Genomic DNA, 23,245 nt, shown 5'->3' with positions numbered 1-23,245 from the left:
TCTGTCCATTTTCGAGAAAATTTAAGACTTTTAAGTGCGCCTTATGGTCGTGAAAATACAGTGTGTGTGTGTATATGTATGTATGTGTGTGTGTGTGTGTGTATATATATACACACACACACACACACACAAAGGTGTCTTGCTCTTGTTCATCGAGCCAATTTCCACCAGTGTGTATTTGTGGCGGGCTGCCACAATAAAATTTTGGCCACCACAAATAGATTTTGGCTTTTGCTGCGCGGAAACTGTGTTGCGACGTGCTCCTTTTGTGTGTCTGCTCATGATCCATACCACCGATTTCCTTTTAGATACGACACTGAAAATACATTGCATCCGATGATTGAAGTATAAAATGTATCAATACTTAATTTTGAGAATCGATCTTCTGGTATCAGCGACATCGACATTTCAGAGCGTATCGATTCTTCACCATGGCAGTGACGCTGCTCCATCCGGCGTAATGGCTTCTCGTCACTGGCCACTATGTGCTGTTTTGTTTGTATTTGTGTGCATTTACATTTGGAAACCCCAGTCCATGATGGGCAAAGCCTAAATTCAGTCTTTAGGACCTTTTGAGTTTCGGAATTACGCCGCGAAAAGACTATAACAGGAAGCCAACCAAAGCTGCAGCACAAGCACGGCAAGTCCCCCCAATGCGTAACTCAGGTGTACAGTTTTAAAGTTATGTAAATGATCTTTGCGAAACAAATAAGAATATATTTGCAACTGTGTAGTCTCATGTCCACCCATTACATAAAAGAGCATCATCTCAGCGTCCCACTTCAGACTGATTCATATTGCAAACCCGCAAGTTCTTCATAAAAGTAATTTTGAAGAAGTTCCAAGAAAAGCATTTAGTTGTAATTTGATGTTCAATACTGCATGTTTTGAAAACAACTGCATTGCTATCAAAAATAAAAACAACGAATACATCGAACACGTAAACACATGCATGCCTTCTGTTAAGATTTGCTTTATCTGCACATGCATATCAGGGCTCAAAGTTAACAAAAATGTTTGCAAATGAAGTGAAGCGCTCCACAGCCTGGCTCAGCAGCTTGCCTTCGTATAGACTGCACAAAACTACATTTTAGGCACAGTGGTTCATTATTTTACACCGAGACATGGCCACGACAATATCGAGGCACTTTTAATTTCACGATGTGAATAATGTGACATCCTATCCACGACAATTTTTTTCATGTGCTTACCCGAGGCGGCACGGTGGACGACCGGTTAGCACATCTGCCTCACAGTTCTGAGGACTGGCGTTCAAATCCCGGCCCCGCCGGTGTGGAGTTTGCATGTTCTCCCTGTGCCTGCGTGGGTTTTCTCCAGGTATTCCGGTTTCCTCCCACATCCCAAAAGCATGCATGCTCGGTTAATTGGTGACTCTAAATTGCCCGTAGGTGTGAATGCGAATGGTTGCTTGTGCCCTGCGATTGGCTGGCAACCAGTTCAGGGTGTACCCCACCTCTCGCCCGGAGATAGCTGGGATAGGCTCCAGCACGCCCGCGACCCAAGTGAAGATTAGCGGTACAGAAAATGGATGGATGGATGGATGCTTACGCGATCATTAATGTATGTTTTGCTAGCCTTTCCGATGACTATTTATGACTTGCCACGGGCCGTCGGAAATGGGTAAAGCCCTTGCATATGTTCTCGTGAGACTTTACGCCGATTTTATCAGCCTGATCGGTATTGGCCGATAATTAGCATTTTATGCCGATCGGCTTTAATGTCATAATTCGCCGATCCGATCAATGACCGCAAAAGATATTTACTCCGCGTCGCCTTCGTGCACAGTACATTTGAATCCAAAAGCTAGTTTATTTTCAGCCTTATCGCGTGTCTTTTGACATAGTACTGTAAATATCTGACGGCCAATGAAGTTATTTAAAAAAAAAAAAAAAAAAAAAAAAAGAACAGAAAAAACGTCGGCCACACATCTGAGACAGACAACACGTACTGCCCGGATCAGACTACAAGACAAATTTGCTCTTTCACGACTGCAATAAAATACTGTATTCCGATACCACGGCAACCCGTTTTTTACGATCATTGGGCTTCATTTTATTAACTCAAATGCGACCGGATACGCTCGTTACCGTGGCGACGACAACAAGAGTGGATCGTGTCGACTATATTATGAGGACAAAATGGGGAAGAAAGTGTGTTGGTGGTCACCGGTGGTCAGGGCAGGAGAAGACGTTCGTTTAATGCTTGCTTGAGGGATGTTCCCGTACTTTTAATCATACAGCTCGCAAGCAGGCAACAAAACGTTATGTAGCCTAGCAAGCTAGTGCTAGCACTGACGGTTGTACGTAAACATGCCGCCGTTCTGTCGAATCATGCTCTCAAGTTTCGGTGTGGGTGAAGTCATTTAATTACAGTAAGTTAGCACCCATTATTTCTGTCATGTCATAATTTTGGTTTGACCTGCCTGATTAGAATACACAATAGCACAAACGGTTGGACGTAAACATGCCTCCCTTCTGTCGAATCATGTTCTAAAGTTTCGGTTTGAGTGAAGTAATTGAATTAAAAACAAAGAAAATAAATTTGGTTTGACCTGACTGATTAGAATACTCGAGCAGTGATTTCCAACCTTTATGGACGTTAAGGCACATATTTTACAATTGAAAAACCTCACGGCACACCAACAAACAAAAATGTCACAAAGTGTGCATACATTAATTAGTGTATGTACTTCCTGCCATCTAATAGAAGACCATTCATTTGTTCGGTCTGTCACTATGCCACACTGGCATAAAGGAACAAAGATACATTTTATTGTAAATATAACGTGTTGAGCAATTAATTACACAAGTATGTACAGTAAATGAACAGGTAATTTAAATAGACACATTCCTCTATCTTGTGATCGGAGATCATTTTTTTCAACTCGCTGATCGGCCCCAAAAATCTTGATTGTGTAAAGGCTAGTTCCCATTATGTCTTTTCAAACTATTAAAACGAAATTACCTGCTTGCTCAGCCACTGCTCGTTGCAGACAAACTTCATATTCACAGTAAAATATGTTCCAGAACTCAAGTCACTGTCAATCTTTATTATTAACAAAGCTATAGTATGCTCATTACGTTAGACTACACACCATGCATGGTCCAGTGCTACCAATGGAATAGTTGTTGAGCCCTGTGTTTTATTATACATTATTCATTTCTTTGAAGTTATTTATTCATTCATTCATTCATTTCCGCGACTATTTTTTTTCTTGAAATATTTTAATTTATTATAAGATATTTGCTCTCAGTCGTCTTTCAGATCATTACCAAGAGTGGTTTCGGGTATGGGTTCAGAAGAGGAACAACCATCAGCCACCTCCTCTCCATGGATGACCTCACGCTGCATGCCAAGAACGAGCTCCCTGATCCACCTCACAAGGATATACAGCAACAATATTAGATGGGGCGGCACGGTGGGTGACTGATTAGCACATCTGCCTCACAGTTCTGAGGACCAGGGTTCAAATCCTGGCCCCGCCTGTGTGGAGTTTGAGTTTGCATGTTCTCCCCATGCCTGCATGGGTTTTCTCCGGGTACTCCGGTTTCCTCCCACATCAAAAACAACAACAAACAAAACAAAATACGGTCGGTTGATTCAAGACACTACATTCCCCATAGGTGTAAATGTGAGTGGGAATGGTTGTTTGTTTATATGTGCCCTGCGATTGGCTGGCGATCAGTTCAGGGTGTACCCCGCCTCTCGCCCGAAGATAGCTGGGATAACAACCCTAGTGAGGATAAGGGGTACAGAAAATGGGTGGATGGATGGATATTTGACGGCCAAAATAAGTTTACTCCACAGGGTGTTTGGGCTCTCCCTTAGAGACAGGGTGAGAAGCGCAATCATCTGGGAGGGGCTCATAGTCGGGTCGCTGCTCCTCCACATCGAGAGAAGCCAGATAAGGTTCCTCGGGCATCTGGCTTAGGATACCCCTTGCTGAGGTGTTCCGGGAACGTCCTACAGGCAGGAGGCTGGGGACGACGCAAGACACACTAGAGCGACAATGTCTCCCAGCTGAAGTGGCTGGGGACAGGGAAGTCTGGACGTTCATGCTTAAGCTGATGCCCCCCGTGACACGATAAGTGGAAGAAAATGGATGGGTGGATAGATGAATATTAATGTGTTTATCAAAAGTAGCACTCACTCAGCGTGAGTGTTTATCCATTCCTTACGTTTTGGGTGACTTTGCCAAACTCTTACTTGAGAAATCAAAAATAAAAAAAATATATTAAAAATCAGTTTCTTTACTATCAACAATTACCACACTTCTTTTTAACTCTACTGCACTAAATTGACTCACCTGATATCTTCCTCATTTTCAGGAAAGCTCCAGTATGCAATTCGAAGCTGGAGTTGCTCTGGCACAGGGGGGAAAACCTTCTCCACTACCTCAAATGGGATGTGAAAGGCTACTTGTTTGGCTGACAACTCAACCAGCGGAATTACCTGACCATCTAAAGAAAATGAAAAAAAACAAAAACAAAAACATCAATCTTCGGAGCACATTACATGCAAGAGGCAATTTAGCCCGGCAAACATAATGCAACCATAACTTTGCACAAAAACTATAGTGCTGACTGGCCCTGATGCCTTTTCTGAAGATTTTGCCCTTACCTTAACCACAGGGTTGAGACCTATAATTGTACTTACCTGCCTTGCTGGGCTTTCCCCATGCAGACAATGGTGTACTGCTCCAGGGAGAAATCATAGCATTTCCTGTCCTGTTGTATTTATTGTATTTTTATTTTTAGAAAGACTTTGCGGGAGGGTCAAGAGAAGGACGACTTGCGCCAGTACCTGCTCTCCAGGTGGGAGCTTTTCCCCCCGAACCAAACCAAAACAAACTTGTTTTTACTTTGTACAAATGTGATACATATTTGGAACATTCATCTCATTACATCCCCATCGCCTGGGTTTCGTCAGTTCAGTGTTGTATTGATTGCATCACGAACACCTCTAAGATCTTTGAAAAGAGTTTGGATGGATGATGTGACACAGTCGTTTGCTTTTAAAGGCTTTCTGTAGGGTGGAGGCGACTGGCAGTCTTGAATGTGCACGGCCATGTTCGTACCATTTTAATCGATGACACCCTGATAGATGAGCATGTTTTTTTCTTCAGAATCTTAAATTAGCGATTAAACAATCTTGGGGTGCTAATTGCGGTATTCATGTGAGAATGCAAGTGCAAGGGTATATAATTGCTTGTCTTGAGCGAGTGTTGAGGACATCTGCCCAGTGTTTTTTGGACCATTTTAATCAATGACACCCCAATAAATTACTGATTTTCTACCATATTAAATTAGTGATTTAACATAATTTGGGGGTGCGAGCTGTTGTGTTCATGCAAGAGTGCAACAGTATAAGATAGGAATACAAGGTAAAATAAATAACTTGAACAAAGCAGTGTTTGGAAACTCAAGCAATTCCCCCCCCCACATACACACACACACACTGGCTATGCCGTGAATTAGGTCTCTGCTCATGGCACTGACGTCACACCAAGACATGGGGGTGTGTTGATTTCGACGATGAAAAAGGGGTGTTCCAAGTGCAATCAATTATTTACCAATTGCTTGAAAAATAATCGATATAATTGAAAACAACTGTCAGTTTCATTTTCTGGATAGGATTGCTTGGCAATGTTTCGTTACTTTCTTCTAAGTCAAAAGTTTACATCCAGTAGAATTACTCTGCCTTTAAACAATTTGGGGAAAACCTAGATGACGATGCTATTTTTTTGGAAGCTTGTTTATTGAGAACATTTGAGTTAATTCGAAAGATGTGGATGTATTTGAACTAGAAACCTGAAACACACTGCGCAGGCCTCGAGACTGTGCCCAAAATGGTCAGATATGCAACTTTTTTTCCAGTGCGCGTGAGTAAAAATGTCATCTCGTCGCACTTGTGCGACAGCATGTTTTAATGCTTACTCTAATACAATCTCACTACAAGGGTTCCGACACATTTGAGATTTCAAAATTCCAGACTGGTTCCAGATTCAAATTTGTGATATTTGAGTAAACAGATGTTTTGTAGTCAAAACAGAAAGTTTGACTAAAATCATTTATTTGCCCATGCAACATCTGAGGTCTTGACTCTGAAGTCATTCCAATCCCTAACTTTCTTTGGGAAAGTACACACTATTCAGCACACAACCAAAAAGATTTCTAGTTTGACAATGTTAAATAACAACAGAAGGTCTGACAATAAAATCTGTTTTTATTATTCCAAATATATTCAGTATATTTACATCAGAATCAGCTTCATAGGCCAAGAATGTTACAAGACACATGGAATTTGTCTCTGGTACTTAGAGCCACTCCAGTATGACAACAAACAACCACCATGACAAAATATACATTTAGGACATAAAACACACAAATGTGGCGAGTCATGAAGCAACGAAAGTGTACCACTAGTGTGGTGATGCTGATATAATGGCAATTGTGTAAACGATGCAGTCCTCAAGCCAGTGTGTTTCATGTTTCTAGTTCAAATACATCCCACAGGTGTCTCTCTAATTAACCCAAATGTTGTCAATAAACTATCAGAAGCTTCCAAAATAATAGCATCATCATCGAGGTTTTCCCAAATTGTTTAAAGGCATAGTAATTCTACTGGATGTAAACTTTTGACTTTGAAGAAAGTCACAAATCACACGCAGCATCAGCACTGGGGCGCCCCAAGGTTGTGTCCTCTCTCCGCTGCTCTTTTCTCTCTGCGCGAACGACTGCACCATCACAGTCTGGTTTGGTGCTGCTACAAAAAAGGACAAACTCCGACTGCAACGGACAATCAAAACTGCTGAAAGGATTGTCGGTCTCCCCCTATCTACCCTTGAGGACTTGCACGCTGCCAGAACTAAGACAAGAGCGTGCAAAATCCTCTCGGGCCCTCCACATTCCTGTCACCGGGCAGCTCCTTCCCTCAGGTCGGCGTTACCGATCAATCCAAACTAGAACTAGCAGACATTCCAACAGCTTCTTCCCTCTTGCAATCAACTTCTTAAACAGCTAACCTACAATTCCATTGCAGTATGCTGCCAATTGTTTGTCTTGAGTTTGTTGTCAGATTTCTGCCGGGCCAGTTATATATTACTCGTGCACTCACTGGAGTTGTCTCGCCACGCTGCACTATTTGCATATCTGTTGTTGACTAATGCTGGCCACTCATGCCAGAGTAGCATCTGCACCACTTGCACACCGACTGAGGAGTACCTGCAACATTTGCACAATCAACATTATCGCACTCGTAGTCACATTAAACTGCACACATTCCTTGAGGTCTTGGCGCCCTTTGCACAATGGTCATTGCACCGGACTATTGTTATATTAGTCCTTCAAACTGCTGGAGGACTCTGCATCTTTTTGCACAATTGTAAAGAAAATAATTTTAAAAAGTGTTGTTTTTTTTTTTTTATAAATAAAAAATGTGTACCAGAATTACCAGATAACTCGCAACCCTTTATTGCTCAGTGACTGTTTTTGTCAATGTCTTTAAGTCTTTAAAGTGTATATACACATATATTTTCATAATAGCACCGCTGTGTGTTTTTGCTGCTGGTAAGCTTCCTGTGTGCGCTGACCCCGCTGCGGGTGCAGCGCAACCTGGTGTCACTGAACACACCCGAGATCCCGGCTAACTGGCCGCCTCAACTCATAATCACTATCAAGGGCGTCTATGAATTTAAAAGCCTCCGTTTTCGCTGTTTTTTTGTTTTATTAAACGCCAACGCTGCGATTGTGTTTTGAAGCGTTATGCCTAGTATCTTTAACCAGTTTTGAGATTTACAACGTGAGACGATAACGTGTTTCACAAACGGAAGGTGCTGCATTGCTACAGCAATACTGCCATCTTCCGCCAGCAAACGTGCACAACACCTTTTGACGATTCAAACTGACAACCACTTACAGTAACTACAGTTACTTACCAGATCTCTTTTACAAAGTGGAGTTTAGTAATTAATTGCTTGTCTGTTTTTAACCACTTTGGCTTTTCATTAAAAAATTGTAGCAACCTGATTTTATTTATGGAGTTTTGAGCAAAGACGACGATATCGTAAAAGCGTCAACTGTTAACTTCCCTATTCGACTGGGATAACCAATCAGTAACCGGTCCACGTGTATTCTTTCAGCCTTCGCCGTAGTTTAACAACCTGGGTTTGTCGCTGCATGACACACCCCTCCAAAACGCTTCCCGGACAACCGTGCTGCTGATTCCCAACCACACACGGCACGACATCCACATCCCCAGATCTACGACGCTTGGCATCTCGATCTGCTCCGACTTCCATAACTTCACTCATACGGTCCCCGTGATTGGTCACCGCCCACCAGACCTCTCCCCATTGCCTAGCTCTGGGGGAGTACAACTCACTGTTCCTTCATGACACATTGCTCTTGTTCCAATGGGACCGACTGAGGATGATGACATCATCAGTGTGGACCTGGCTCCAGACCAACACCTGGTGATCCATTGTACAGAGTACAATCCCAACTGCACCCGAAAATGCATCTCCCGCGACTTCACCCACTCCCTCAAACTCCTCGCGAGCCAACTCTTTGAAACTGACGTGCAAGCAGGTCCTAGTGGATCCTGACGACCTAAGTTCCGATGACGAACGACAGCGTTTGAGGGAAGTGCTAATCAAACACGGAGCGTCATTCGCTAAAGACTCACTCGACGGCAGCTTAACTGACGTGCACATGGTCCGCACTCCGACCCCTCCAAAACAACCAAAACCAGTTGACGATCTTACAAAAGGGGGGACCGCACCTGTCCACCAGGGGTCGCTCTTGTGACACGGGACCCTCCATCAACCTTTCGAGCCCACTCGATGCCCTGATAAATAGTAACGTTGAGCCCTTCGAAACGCATTTTGTGGACTTTGTCCCTCAACAATGGACTGCATTTTCCGCCATCACGCTGAGCTTCATGGGGACTTCTCTACATAGCTGGCCCGCTCCTTTGACGGCCGCGAAGTCATCTTGCTTCTTTCGTGACTTTCAGACATGCATGGCTTCAACAGCACAAGATGTGGGTTTTCTCTCTCCTTTGAGACCCCGGACTCTCCATGCACTTCGTCTCTAGAACTTGCAAAGTGCATCTCTATGCAAGTTTGCCCACCCTGCCCACTCTGCCAACATCACTCCCTCAGGCAACGCTCTTCTATTGCACCTGCAGCATTCTCTGTGCTAGTTCCCAGCCTTCCTCCTCTGTTCTACGTTGTTTGCGATGTCGAAGTTGCCTGTTTTTCATTTGATATTTCTGTGGCTCACTCCTTCATTTCTTCCTTCCTGCGCAAGCTTGACTTCGGTTTATCCTTGGCTTTACACTTGCTCATTTACAGTATCGTGGACTTTTGTTATTGCGCCTCTGTGAAGCGCACTTCACAGCCATTCATGCCCTCACGATGCGAAAGCGGGGTCGGGGGCGTCGGGGTCACATCCGCCCATGATACACCATGCACGAAACCAAGGATGGTCAACACACTGAGAGCAGACTAGTCAACCAGGTCCACTCTCCGTGACAGCCTCCTTGCCACGCCAAGTGCGCCAACACAGATGCCCGACCGAGACACCGGTGAAACCAAATGCGTCGCTCTCCTGCAAACCAAAACCATAACGACCGAAATAATAGGTATCCGCAGCGCCCCCACCGGTGGCGCGTGTAGCCTTAGCACCATCGAGACACAACCTCAGGACTTCCAGTCCGAAATCCCCACGACAACGCACGGCTAATGAAGTAACCAATTCCTGGTCGCTAAGAACATGCTCAGAGTAGTCACCTTAGTTCTCGACGCTTACAGTGCAACCCTTAACCGAAATAAGCAGATCATAACCTCTCTGTTGTTGCTGCTCCACTTGCTTTTTCTCTCGGGAGTTCCACTGTCTTGTATGTCAACCCTGAGTTCTGAGAAATAGCCTTCCTTGTTACTCTCCCAATTATCGACTCCCGCAATATCTATCGCCAAAAAGACGTAATTAATGTTGGCATCTGGCAAAGCGACACTTGCGTCCGAGTCAGTACTCCAGCGGTAGTCGCCAATCATGATAGTAATCCTAATCTGTATCTGGTGCCAAATGTGCACGTGCACCCTCACAAAAGATATTCATTACCTGTATTCCCAGTAAGCCGTTCGTCCGAGATGTAGCGGATGGGATTTGTAGCCTGAAGGCCATGAAGGATGGGTCGCAGTGTCGAGCAGAAACTACACCTCGCTACCAGGTTACTACAACTAACGCGGAAATTGTAGTAGTCAACACGCCAGCCCTTAAGGCAACGCTGAGTTACGACCACCACGACGAGACTCGCCCTGCCAAATCAAACTATGTGGCTCCACGTCCCCAAAGATGCCATTTTGCATATTGAGGACGTCGTCCTCGACCACCTGCCAGCCGACAATTATGAGAGCGAAATCGAGATTTCTAACTTTTTCGAACAGGACAAATTGGAGGTTGAGCCTGAGACGCTTGAACAGATTCAGTTTGAAGAGACTCAGGCAATTGACATCACCCACATTGACAACACCCTACGCGCCATTAGCACTGAGGGCAGAACACCCGAGCTCCGGCTTATGCACTCCTGGTCCGCAGCAGATAACATCTTAATTGCCTTGGTCAATCTCGGTTACTGCATGACGTTTGGCATCGCCTACCTGCTATATCAAAAGACTCAGATCTTGTAGGGTCTTCTGAACCAGTGCTAAAATGCGCGACCCAAACTTTTCCGGAAGAAAAGTACAACTGAACCCGAACCCAACCCCGTACAGACAGGGAAAGAGGTCCTCCTTGACCTAAATTTTCCCCAGGACCTCGCTACCCCCTTTTGAATCTAGACTAGGATTCATTCCCCAAGATTATAACCTCTACATGGCACCTTGCTTCTCCTTGATTGATGTGTCGGGTTCTCCACCCGACCGCTGTGCCCCCGACGTGCCAAGTTGAAGCTTGTTACCTTTTCTCTCTCTTCCTTTATCCTCCGTAAAGCAGTGTTGAGTTTCTCCTTTTGTTTTTGTTTTGTTTGACTTTTACTGAGAACTCTACACCTCGTTAATGTTTACCCTTAGTTTTGGCTTCGCCCCTGCCTCGAAATACTGGTCTCACTTGCCATCCCAATAGACACACCTACACAAATCCATCCACACACGTCACTCCTGATACCGACGCCTATATACACATATATATGCACGAATCTTGTACCTTGGTAACTGCATTGTTGTGTGTGTTCCTGCCAACCTGTGCCATCTTCCAACGAGACGTCACCTAGATCCGCCATTGAGCCGGATCGAGCAGACGACGCGGGGATATGTTGCGGAGAAGCCATTAAAAGATGACACCCAGCACCCCAGTCTCGGGCTACTGCTGCTCTTCCCGTCGAGGTAGACGACCACGGAGTGGCGAGATTCAACTTCGCATCCAGACGCTAAGCGAATTACAAGCCAGGAGCATCAAAGTAAGACAAAGACATCTGATTTTGCTCACCGACGCGAAGTGAATTACCAGCACCAGAAGCATCAAAGCGGAGACAAAAGACACCTGGTTTTGCACCAGAACGCTAAATTAATAAACTTCCACCACCAGCCAGCCCGGGTAGCTTCACCAACAAAGGCGTCTCCTCCCTGTTGCGTGCCACGCCACCTCCCAGCCAGACCAGGACAGTGGACGGGGTACTCGACACCCACAGGCGGCGGAACGTCACTGCAAACTCGAGTTCACTAACCACAGTCTTTACCGGACTTGACTGGGATTTAATATTTTAAGAAGTTTACATGAACGCCACGAGAGACTGTATTTCTGCGAACTTGAATGTCGGACGTCGAATCTGTTGTCAACAAACCAGATGAAATGTTTCACTCCACTCCACACAAATGCCACATTGCAAATATTACAGCATTGTCAACAAGCACATACAATTGAAACATTCATAATAGGGATTAAAGAGAATGGGCGCGGGACAATGCAAAGCGGAACAATGGTCTCGTTATCTTAAATCCAGTAATTCATATTTTAGACTTAAATGAAATGCAATTCTCGAGGTGCGGTCTGCCTTCCATTTGGTCAAAAGGGGCCGGCCTCGCTCTCTGAAGCGGATAAAAGGCCTCAGCTCATTTGGCTCGGTCGCTCGCGCTCACGCTCTCGTTGTTCCACCTGCCGAAGGCCTGGCCCAGCCCGGGGAGCCCCCAACCTCATCACGAGGTGGCGGAGGCCGGACGACACTCCGTTGGGAAGGAATTGCGTTGCAAGCTTTCCCTGACCGCGTGGCAAGCATTGCCACTGCCGGCGCGCCGGCCAACCTGCACGTGAAGTGCGTCTTTTTCTCCTTGCTTCCTTTTCCTGCAAACCATCCCTCGTGAGCGCTCTTGCCAACCCCCAGAAGGTCGACCCGCCTGCCTGAATTGGTCAACACGCGTAAGTCAAACTTGCGGTCTACTAAAAGTGCAGATTAGTGCATATTTGGGTTTTAAACTCGCGAGAACATGAATTCCAGCTGTCACTACACACTCATTCTACCAATCTCACATCACAAGTCAGTTTCTTTGCCAATGTTCGTCTGTAGTTGGTTTGTTTTGTGTATTTCTGTATTGCTTCCCTGTAGATTCCCCATGTTAGATCATTACATTTTCCAAAATAAATACTAACTGCATTGGTGTGTGTGTGTTTGGGTTCTGGCCGTCGAGAACTCTTATCAAAATTTCAGAAAGTGTAGCAACCTTCAGATTACGAAACTGATAAAAAGGTTTCTCGTCACTTTCCTGAAATTGTATCCACATAAAAAGTGACGTGGTACCCCTTTTACGCGATAAAATAGCTTAACTTATCACGCTGTATTTTAAAATTATGCTAAACCGGACGTAACGCAGGTGTCGCTTCCAGCTCATTCTTTCCTCATAAATTAATTACATTTTTATTTAACCCGTATACGCTACAGACCCTTGCAGCGGTTGGTGCTCGGGCCCTAATAATAATAATTCTTACAATTCCAATAGGGACTGCTCGGGCACTAACAAGCCCTTTCACTTCCTGTATGCCTATTGGGTTTCCCTTTTTATTTCATCAACCATTTTTATTTCTTAAATTCACATTGTGCATAAAACAGACAATTTCAAAAAAGCATGAACAGCCTTTGTGCATCGTCACTTAAGCTTTTCGTGTAATAATACATGAGCTTCATGGCCTCCCATTTAAGAGCTTAGACCAGCTGAATAGGAGGAGTAAGACAAATATTATTTGTACTCCTAAGATTTGGATGTGTTCAATTTGTTCACACTTAAATGAAGAAACCTCAAGAGAAAACAAGTATTTCCTTCATGTGACTTGACCGAAACCCTCCTCTGTTTGGGAAGATGACCCGTTTTACTTTTATTCCACTCACGCCACATTTGCCCTGTTTTTCACCCACTTGACCCAAGATTTTGCCACTTACAGATCATCAGATGGTAGTATACTGGCCATACGTTACACATAATGACTACACACTGAGCAAAAGCACCTGTAGGTCATTTTATATTTGATATATGGTCGCGTACTGTACTGTACGAGTGTCCAGAAAAGGGCCCTCTGACAGCTACTTGTGTTTGACCCCGTTTTGGATCCACTTTGTCCATATTTGGCAAAAACCGCATCTTTTCCTTTGATTGGTTCCCTCTGTGTGGAAGACCCACTTTTGAGAGCACGCGTGTTTGTTAGGTTAACAGCGCTGGCTCAGTTTTGTTGAATGATAATGCTTTTCTGAAATGCTTGACAGTTTAATTGGAATCCCATTCAAATAAAATTCAATGTGTTTCGCCTGGCCCTTCATGCTTTCTTTAAAGAATTGTACCCATCCTACAAATTCTGCTTGGTTAACCAAACATATGAGCACCACTGTGTTTTCTCATTTACTAAATAAAAGTAGGGCTGTGAATTTCAAAATAAGAGCAAGTAAATAAAAAAGAAAGTATTTTGTTCAAATAAAGTGCTTAACTTTAGAATAATTCTTTGAAAAAACAAACAAAATATCGATAATACGTTTTCATCATATGGGTAGACGCAAACTCATGCATTGTAAAAATGCATTATTCATAGGTAGAAGGGATGGATCTGTGTCTTTATGAATATACCAGTACCATCTGCATCCTTATCGGTGGCACCTCCTCGCCCGACGACGGAGGGGTCCGCTGCGCGAGCGACCGCTCCACCAAAGAAGTCTCGTTCTCAGCCATGACCCACCCTTGAGGACTTGCACGCTGCCAGAAGAAGACAAGAGCGTGCAAAATCTCCTTGGACCGTCCGCATCCTCGTCACCACCTGTTCCAGCTCCTTGCCTCAGGTAGGCGCTACTGAGCAATGCAAACTAGAACTAGCAGACATTCCAACAGCTTCTTCCCTCTTGCAATCAACTTCTTAAACAGCTAACCTACAATTCCATCGCAAGATGCTGCCAATTTTTCTGTTTTGAGTTTGTCGTCACATTTCTGCCGGGCCAATAATAGAGGACTCGTGCACTCACTGTTGTTGTCTCGCCACGCTGCACTATTTGCACATCTGTTGCTGACCAATACCGGCCACTCATGCCAGAGGAGCAACTGCTCCATTTGCACAATCGACATTGTCCCAGATGATCGCACTACTGGTGACTTTAAACCGCGCACAGTCCTTGAAGTCTCGGCGCCCTTTGCACAATGGTCATTGCACCGGACTATTGCAATATGAGTCATTAAAACTGCTGTAATTGCTAGCTAGAGGACTCTGCATCTTTTTGCACAATTGTCAGAAAAATAAATCAAGAAAGTTGTACCGGCATAACCAGATTACTCGCAACCTTTTTTATTGCTGTTTTTCTCAATGTCTTTCTGTCTCCAAAGTGTTCTCTGTCAGTTGCAACTCCCGGAGACAAATCCCTTGTGTGTTTTTTTTATTTTATTTTATTTTGGGACATAGTTGGCAAAATAAAGATGATTCTGATTCTGATGTTTTGGGAATGTGGGAAGCCCTGGGCTGAGATCTGAACCCAGAACCGACTGTAATACAGGCGTGCCAGTCACTTCCCCCATCACGCTACGCTAACATTCCCATTTCAAGTTGTAATGTGATGCTCTGAGCAAGTCAATTATCGGCCATAACAATAACAATATCGATAAAGCAGCAGGGGCTTTTTGGACAAAGCGGCTATATCGTCACGATTATTATTACTCAGTATTGTACGCTCAACACATTCTGGACATAAATGAGGCAGCCGAAACGTTGGAACATCTCAACATCATGCAAAGGCTGAAGTTCTGCTGCCTTCCCTAACGATCATTTCAACCAGCAGCAAGAAAGAGCGAAAGTTGAAAGGTTTCGCTGAAAAAGAAACGACGTGTGTTTCCCCAACCTTTAGTCTTCACGGTCGGCGATGTGGGTCCCGCAGATTGCTTCCTCCATCCTCTCCAGTTCTGACAGAGGCTCTCAGCCTCTGAAATGAAGGAGCACAGAGAGTCCTCCTCAAACCGGTCGGAGTCTTCAAAGGAAAACCTCTCCCCATCTTCCCACTCAGCAAACATCAACTCCATGAGGTCGAGTTTGAATTTTCACCCGCCCATGGGTGACTTCGGTTTACTTGGAGAGTCCTTCGTCTCAAAATACAGGGTTTGGGCTTTGGGGGAGACCCTCAGACTTGGGGAGATCATACAACTTGAGCACCGACGAACGTGGCACGCCGTATGTTTTCATCAATCAAAGTGCCCGAGCGATTGCGTGACTAGAAAGCGATCGGCTAAAACGCATCCGCTGTGCGAGCGTATCTCGATCAGCTCCGTCCTCGCGCAAGAGAGCTAACCGAACCGAACCGAACCTAACCTTCCCTCAATAAATACATGTACATTTATGCGGCAACACAGTGGACACTCCACAGAGAACAAGCGCTACTTGTGACCGCTCTTCCCATTACGCGTGTCTTGTTTCCATTCCTTCAGAATTTGCACGTTCCGTTCCTCATTTGCACGTTCTTTGTTTATTTGAAAGCGTTCCGTGTTTTGGAAGAGTGGACGATACCCTCGACAATTTAGAGCGGATCTATTTCGTCCATTACATTTCAACCACCGGTTTCCATTTGACAGCCTATTCCTTTACGTGTGATTCCCATCCACAACTGATGTCTTCGGTTACGTTTGTCGTCCCCAGTCTAAAAATACATATGTTGATATTTTGATCATATCCCCATGTCGTGGATCCAGATGTGTTTGGGCCAGAAAAAATGGTGTCAAGCTTGTCCCGCAGAGCGTTTCCCACCAGCTAGTAGTTATAAGTGGCTATCCAACAAACAACCTCCTTCTTCTTCTTCTTTCTTCTTCTTCTTCTTCTTCGTCTTTCGTCTTCTTCTTCTGCTTCTGCTTCTTCTTCTGCTCCCTCTGCTTCTTCTTCTATGGTGGCATGGTGTTCAACAAGTGCGAGGGAATTTTTTTTTAAAAAAGTAAAAAGTAAATATATCGGTGTGTTTATTGAACATTCACTGTTTGAATTCACATTCACGCGTTTTGACCGTGCCCGTGGCATGAAGATGGCGCCATCAAAAAGGATGTGATATGAAGGGAAGACTGGATACACTAGCGGCCTGTAGCAGCCCGGCTTGCCAACGTGGCGGCCATGTTGGGAAGGTCGACGTTCCCGTCAAATACAATGCATAGTGTGGTGGATTCCATGGTGTCTGTGTTGTGCCGTTGAGCAGGAACAAAATGACTACTGTCAATTGTCCAGTCAATGAGATTGTTTCATTCTGCACAAAGCCACAAACCTAGTTATGACAAAAGTTTTCCATTTTTTTTAAGGAGCTGTGCAGGTTGTGTGTCACATTAAAGGCCAAAAAAGTGGGGAAAAAAATATATAGAGAGAGAAAAATATAGAGGGCGCGACGGTGGGCGACTGGTTTGCACATCTGCCTCACAGTTTTGAGGACCGGGGCATGTCGCCATGCCAAAGAATTTGAAAAGTGAAGTCAAAATGGCGGACTTACTGTTGGGTTTAGGGTATGGCTTCAAGGTACTTTTAGCAGGTCTCGGCCAGGTCCATATGCCTCCCAATTTTGGCAATTTGTTTTTTCTTCTTGGAAAATCTTTATGGGGCACTGCTGAGTCATGTTTTTATTTTGATTTCACCCCCAAAAGTTAAATATTGAAATGTTTGCCATGCTTGATGCGTGTACAAAGTTCGCATGGATGTTTCGAGCCTCAAAACCGCGTCGGTCTCTTGGTGAACAGCGCGGCGAACAGCATGTCAAGCATGTCACCGCGGCAACATCGTCTGTTGAAAACTCCCAAACTTCGCACGGTGACATCATGAAGGCCTGAACGCTTCGGAGCAAACATTTACCTGCCAGCAGGAGAGCAACCACGTGTGAAACATGTCATTTACTTGTGCCAGTAGGTGGCGCTATTAGTTGTCATCTCATGTGTTACATTTTGAAAAGATATAATCATCTGGCGTGACGTTCCAACATCTTTTGACGTCATCCAAACTTGCCACGCGCTTGGCCGAAACATCACAAGGGGGGTCTGCTCGACGTGCGTGCCGCAGTACGTTGAAAAGTAAAGGAAGATGTTTGTTGTGGCCAATAGATGGCGCTGTGCAGTCCCTCTGAAAATATCGGAACGGCAAGGTGGATGCTTTTTTCGGGGTGTATCCTCAAGACATTTGGCTTTCAAAAGTTCAGAAGTGCCCAACAACTCAGGACAGAGCACCTTCTGTTTGAAGCCGCCCCATTTTTCAAGTGAGCCAAAGTATTGGAACACCCATCCATCCTCTCATCGCGAGGTTCGCGGGCGTGCGGAGCCTCGCCCGGACGAGAGGCGGGGTGGGCCCCGAAACTCTCGCCAGCCGATCGCAGAGTATCGGAACAGACATTATGAGATCAACTGAAAGTGAATAACATTGAATATTTGGGGGCACAAGCCTCGCGATAACAGCAATCAAGCCCGCGACCGATTGACTTCACCGGACTGTTGCGTTCTTGATTTGAAATGCGTGTCCCCTGTTCCGATACTTTTCGTCACTTGCAAAGTGGTCGGGTTCAAACGGAAGGTGTTTTGTCCTGATGTAAATGCCACGAAACAAAAGCTGGAACGAGCTACGCGCTACTTTGATTGTCGCTTCGACAAGATGCGGAGCACGTACGGAGGATTGAAATGATGGTACTCAAGGGCCCACGGCGCTACAAAAAAATATGCAAAAAAGAAATCGTAAACATCCGGATAAAGAAGCTAAATAAAACGATGGTGTACACAGTTGAAGGAACCTGAATTTCATAATCACCTGTTAGTCTCCAGGTTCCGCGCGAGTTCGTTTTCGAACTACAATTATAACGACGTGGCAAAAGTCAACCAATTTATTCCTGACAGAGGAGTCGAGACGTTGGTCAGCAGCTACGCTTATCCTAGCCTCAGCAGAGACAGCGCAGACTGAACAAAAGCTCTCTGTTCTTGCCCCCGACTGATGCAATGTTTGAAAGAGGAAGTGTGGAATCGCCGTCGTCCGATCGGTCCACGGTCCCGTCTGACGTCATCATCGCTCCGCAGAACGATGGCCGTTCGCCGCCGGCTCCAGACGCCGGCTCCACAGTCTCGCATCTCATGTTTACGGCGACTCCCCGCAGCCATCGTCTTCTCCGACGTCTGTTCTTTGTGGCCTCCACATGCGCCCTGCTGGGAGCCTTCTTGCAACACACTCCCGCCACACCCTTATCTGATTTCCATGATATGCTACACTGCAATGAACACCCTTGTTTACCCCGAGACTTGTCACACCCTGAAACTCCGTATCAATTCAATCTGCACATTTCAAACATTAGGAGACGTCCAACAGTCAAAGTCTTATAGTACCGAGGCACATGAAGACATTTACCAATTAGAAGGCAGTGTGAGGAGTTAATAACCTCGTCACCGGCGTGTACATCGACCTCCTCTGCGGTCTCGAGAGCGACGCCTTCCCGATTTCCTTACGCAGACTAATTGCCAGGAGAGGCCTCGGGAAGTTCATTCTGACCAAGGTACACGTTTCAAAGGATGCAATACAGAACTTGAGCGAGCTTTTGGTGAACTAGTCCCCCTCCTGAAGACCCAGTTGGCGTTAGATCAGATTGACTTACTTTTACTTTAACCCCACAAAGGCCCCAGACTTCAGAGGAGTTTGGGAGAGAGAGATAAGATCCATGACGACTGCCCTCCGTACCACCTTGGGATTGCAAGTTGTCCCCGAAGAGGTGTTGAGAACAGCGCTCGTGGAGATTGAAGGAATCCTCGATTCCAAACCTCTGGGTTACGCGTCATCAGATATTGCAGATATGACACCGAACGGTGTCATGGGAGCTTTGATAAAATTGGTGAGTTAAAAGATCATCTATACTGGAGAAAAGGAATTGGAGATTGGGATCTCAGCCGCGGCGAGGGGGTCACGCGCACGCCCCGTTGGCCGTTCGTAATAACGAGACGGCGCACTTGCATTCACACACGCACTCGCGCGAGTGCAATCAGATGACATTTTTACCATTTCGGTTGCGGTCTCAAGCCCTGCAATGGGAGATGTGGTTTATTACTCAGGACCGGCCCACTAAATAGCGCGAGAAAAAAAACGACAGTTTTGCCAGCCAATCGCAGGGCACATACAAACCGACAACCATTCGCACTCACATTCACACCCACGGGCAATTTAGAGTCTCCAATTCATGCATGTTTTGGGGATGTGGGAGGAAACCGGAGTGCTCGGAGAAAAGCCACGCAGGCACGGGGACGACGTGCAAACTCCACGCAGGCGGGCCCTGACTTCAACCCAATTGAGCATCTCTGGAAAGACCTGAAAATGGCTGCCCACCAACGTTCACCATCCCACCTGACAGAACTGAAGAGGATCTGCACGGAGGAATGGCAGAGGATCCCCAGGTGCAGGTGTGAAAAATCATTCCCGAAAAGACTCATGGCTGTGTTAGCTCAAAAGGGGGCTTCTACGAAATACTGAGCAAAGGGTCTGAATGCTGATGGCTGTGCGATATTTCAGTTTTTCTTTTTTAATAAATCTGCAGAAATTTCAACAATTCAGTTTTTTTCCCTGTCAATATTGGGTGCCGTGTGTTCATTGATGTGGAAAATATTGACGTTTTCTCCGGGCACTCCGGTTTCCGCCCACAGCCCCAAAACATGCATGCTAGGTGGTTGTTTGTTTGTTTGTATGTGCCCTGCGATTGGCTGGCGACCAGTTCTATCATCGCCTCCTGCCCGATGATAGGTCCGGCATGCCCCGCGACCCGAGTGAGGAGAAGCGGCTCAGAAAATGGATGGATAGTTGAATAAAAATGTCATTAATTGAGGAGAAAAGAATAAGATGGAAGAGATGCCTGCGCTGCTTTCGTTTTACCGTCATTTTAAATTACAGCGTTATAAATCAAGCTATTTTATCGAGAAAGGGGCACCACGTCCCTTTTTAGATGGATAAAACTTCAGTGACGACAAACCTTTTCTTTATCAGTCTCGTTATTTGAAGTTTGCTACATGAATTAGATAAGAGTTCTAGATGACCAGAGGCTTTTTTTTCTCGAACCCAAACACACACAATAACGCATGTCGTGAATTTTATGGAAAATTTCATGATCTAACATGGGGAATCGAAAGGGAAGCAATACAGAAAAAAAAAACAACAACAACAACAACAACAAAGGACAGAATATTGGCAAAGGAAACTGGCTTGTAATGTGTGTATAGCTGGGGATTCCTGTTCTTGTTCATTTGAACCCAAATATGCACTAATCTGTACTTTTAGTAGACCGCAATGTCGGACTCGCGCGTCTGGAGCGCGATTGAGGCAGGCGGGTCGAGCTTCCGGGTGTTCGGCCGGCCCGGTGCGCACAGGGAACGGGTGGATTTGGCGGAAAGGAGGAAGAAAAAGAAAAGGAGCACAAAAAGTTCCCAGGCAGCACGGCCGGAGCCCGGGTGTCTCTGCTCGCAAGAAGTTGTGTGGTGCCCGCTTACGTCCCCATGGAGTGTGCCCAGGCCCCCACAAATAGTAGCTCAGAGAGCTGGCAGGATGCCCTGGCTTGTCCTAATCTTGTTCAGCAAACTTTAAACGAGCTTTGACATGCTTTTTTTTTCAGGAATTGGGTCCTGCGTGATGAGCGTGCATCCAGGCCACGGCGGCGGAGTGCGTTTACTCACTGTTTTCCTTGTGACCGCAGTACCTGCTAATTCCAGGTCTTTTTGAAGCGCTCCACGGGCGGTCCTTGGCTCTCGGACAACTTTTCTGATTCTTCCTTACACTCCTCTGTCAGAAATCTTGCGAGGAGCGCCTGACCTAGGCAAACTCCTGGTGGAATGATTGGCTTTCCACTTCCGTATTCTGGCCCCAACCGTGCTCACCTGTAATCAATGCCATTATGTTTTGCAACAATCACTTTGCGATGGTGTTGAGAGCGCTCTGCTCTTCCCCATCATGAGATGTGTCTTGACTCACACCTTGGCAATGGGACCTTTTTGTCGGCCATCAATTAGGACTGAACCAGCTCATATTCATTTGCACTGACAAGGGGCTGGGTCACTGTTTGATTATTCATAGATTTGAGGTGTTGTCTTGGCTTTCAATGCCATTTTGCATCTCCCTTTCTTCATGTGTTCAATACTTTTTCCCTGTGTCATTTCACATTTTTACACACAACTTAATTTCTGAGCTCATTTGTTCTACTTTGTATGGATGTATTACTTGGGTTGTTCCCAACATCGACTGAAATTTTCAGGTCAATAGCAAAGTAAAGTACAACCCCAATTCCAATGAAGTTGGGACGTTGTGTTAAACATAAATAAAAACCGAATACAATGATTTGCAAATCATGTTCAACCTATATTCAATTGAAGACACTACAAAGACAAGATATTTCATGTTCGAACTGATAAACTTTATTGTTTTTAGCAAATAATCATTAACTTAGAATGTTATGGCTGCGACACATTCCAAAAAAGCTAGTACAAGGTCATGTTTACCACTGTGTTGCATCACCTTTTCTGTTAACAACGTTCAATAAACCTTTGGGAACTGAGGACACGAATTGTTGAAGCTTTGTAGGTGGAATTCTTTCTTATTCTTGCTCGATGTACAGCTTCAGCTGTTCAACAGTCCGGGGTCTCCGCTGTCATATTTTACGCTTCATAATGTGCCACGCATTTTCAATGGGAGACAGGTCTGGACTGCAGGCCGGCCAGTCTCGTACCCGCACTCTTTTACGACGAAGCCACGCTTTTGTAACAGGTGCAGAATGTGGTTTGGCATTGTTTTGCTGAAATAAGCAGGGGCGTCCATGAAAAAAGACGTTGCTTGGATGGCAGCATATGTTTCTCCAGAACCTGTATGTACCTTTCAGCATTAATGGTGCCTTCACAGATGTGTAAGTCACCCATGCCATTGGCATTAACACAGCCCCATACCATCACAGATGCTGGCTTTTGAACTCTGCGTCCATAACAGTCCGGATGGTTCTTTTCCTCTTTGGCCCGGAGGACACGACGTCCACAATTTCCCAAAACAATTTGAGATGTGGACTCGTCGGACCATAGAACACTTTTCCACTTTGCATCAGTCCATCTCAGATGAGATCGGGCCCAGAGAAGACGGCGGCGTTTCTGGGTGTTGTTGATAAATGGCTTTTGCTTTGGATAGTAGAGTTTCAAGTTGCACTTACGGATGTAGCGCCGAACTTTATTTACTGGGATTGGTTTTCTGAAGTGTTCCCGAGCCCATGTGGTCGGTTTTTGATGGAGTGCCACCTGAGGGGTCGAAGGTCACGGGCATTCAATGTTGGTTTTCGGCTTTGCCGCTAACAAGCAGTGATTTCTCCAGACTCTCTGAACCTTTTGATGATATGATGGACCGTAGCTGATGAAATCCCTCAATTCCTTGCAATTGTACGTTGAGGAACATTGTCCTGAAACTGTTCGACTATTTTCTCACGCACTTGTTCACAAATGAGGTGAACCTCGCCCCATCTTTGCTTCTGAATGACTGAGCAATTCAGGGAAGCTCGTTTTATACCCAATCATGGCACCCACCTGTTAGCGATTAGCCTGTTCACCTGTGGGATGTTCCAAACACGTGTTTGATGAGCATTCCTCAACTTGTTTGGAACGTGTTGCAGCCATGAAATTCTAAGTTCATGATTATTTGCTAAAAACAAAATGTTTTTATCAGTTTGAACATGAAATATCTTGTCTTTGTAGTGTATTCCATTAAAT

General features: G+C 45.3%; 1 protein-coding gene across 6 annotated transcripts in view; it reads right to left on the bottom strand.

Moving 5' to 3' along the window:
• zswim8 (zinc finger, SWIM-type containing 8) overlaps nucleotides 1–16,348 on the bottom strand; it is a 160,590-nt gene extending 144,242 nt beyond the window's left edge. For 5 of the 6 annotated variants that reach the window (XR_009769510.1, XM_061691079.1, XM_061691080.1 and 2 more), the window contains exons 1-2: nucleotides 15,382–16,348; nucleotides 4,328–4,481 (exon numbers count right to left, since the gene is read on the bottom strand). Coding sequence is in view for 5 of the 6 variants with exons in the window: in XM_061691079.1 (XP_061547063.1) it covers nucleotides 4,328–4,481; nucleotides 15,382–15,559 (332 nt within the window). In the remaining variant the exon portion in view is untranslated. Of the gene's footprint in view, nucleotides 1–4,327; nucleotides 4,482–11,264; nucleotides 12,736–15,381 lie in introns of those variants that run through there. The other variant, XM_061691082.1, reaches the window with a different exon arrangement.
• Nucleotides 16,349–23,245: the final 6,897 nt, after the last annotated feature.

This window comes from Phycodurus eques, chromosome 11 (assembly GCF_024500275.1).
Source record: "Phycodurus eques isolate BA_2022a chromosome 11, UOR_Pequ_1.1, whole genome shotgun sequence".
Classification (NCBI taxonomy): domain Eukaryota; kingdom Metazoa; phylum Chordata; class Actinopteri; order Syngnathiformes; family Syngnathidae; genus Phycodurus; species Phycodurus eques.
Note: the sequence above shows the minus strand (reverse complement) of the source record. Positions and strands in the feature narration are given on the sequence as shown.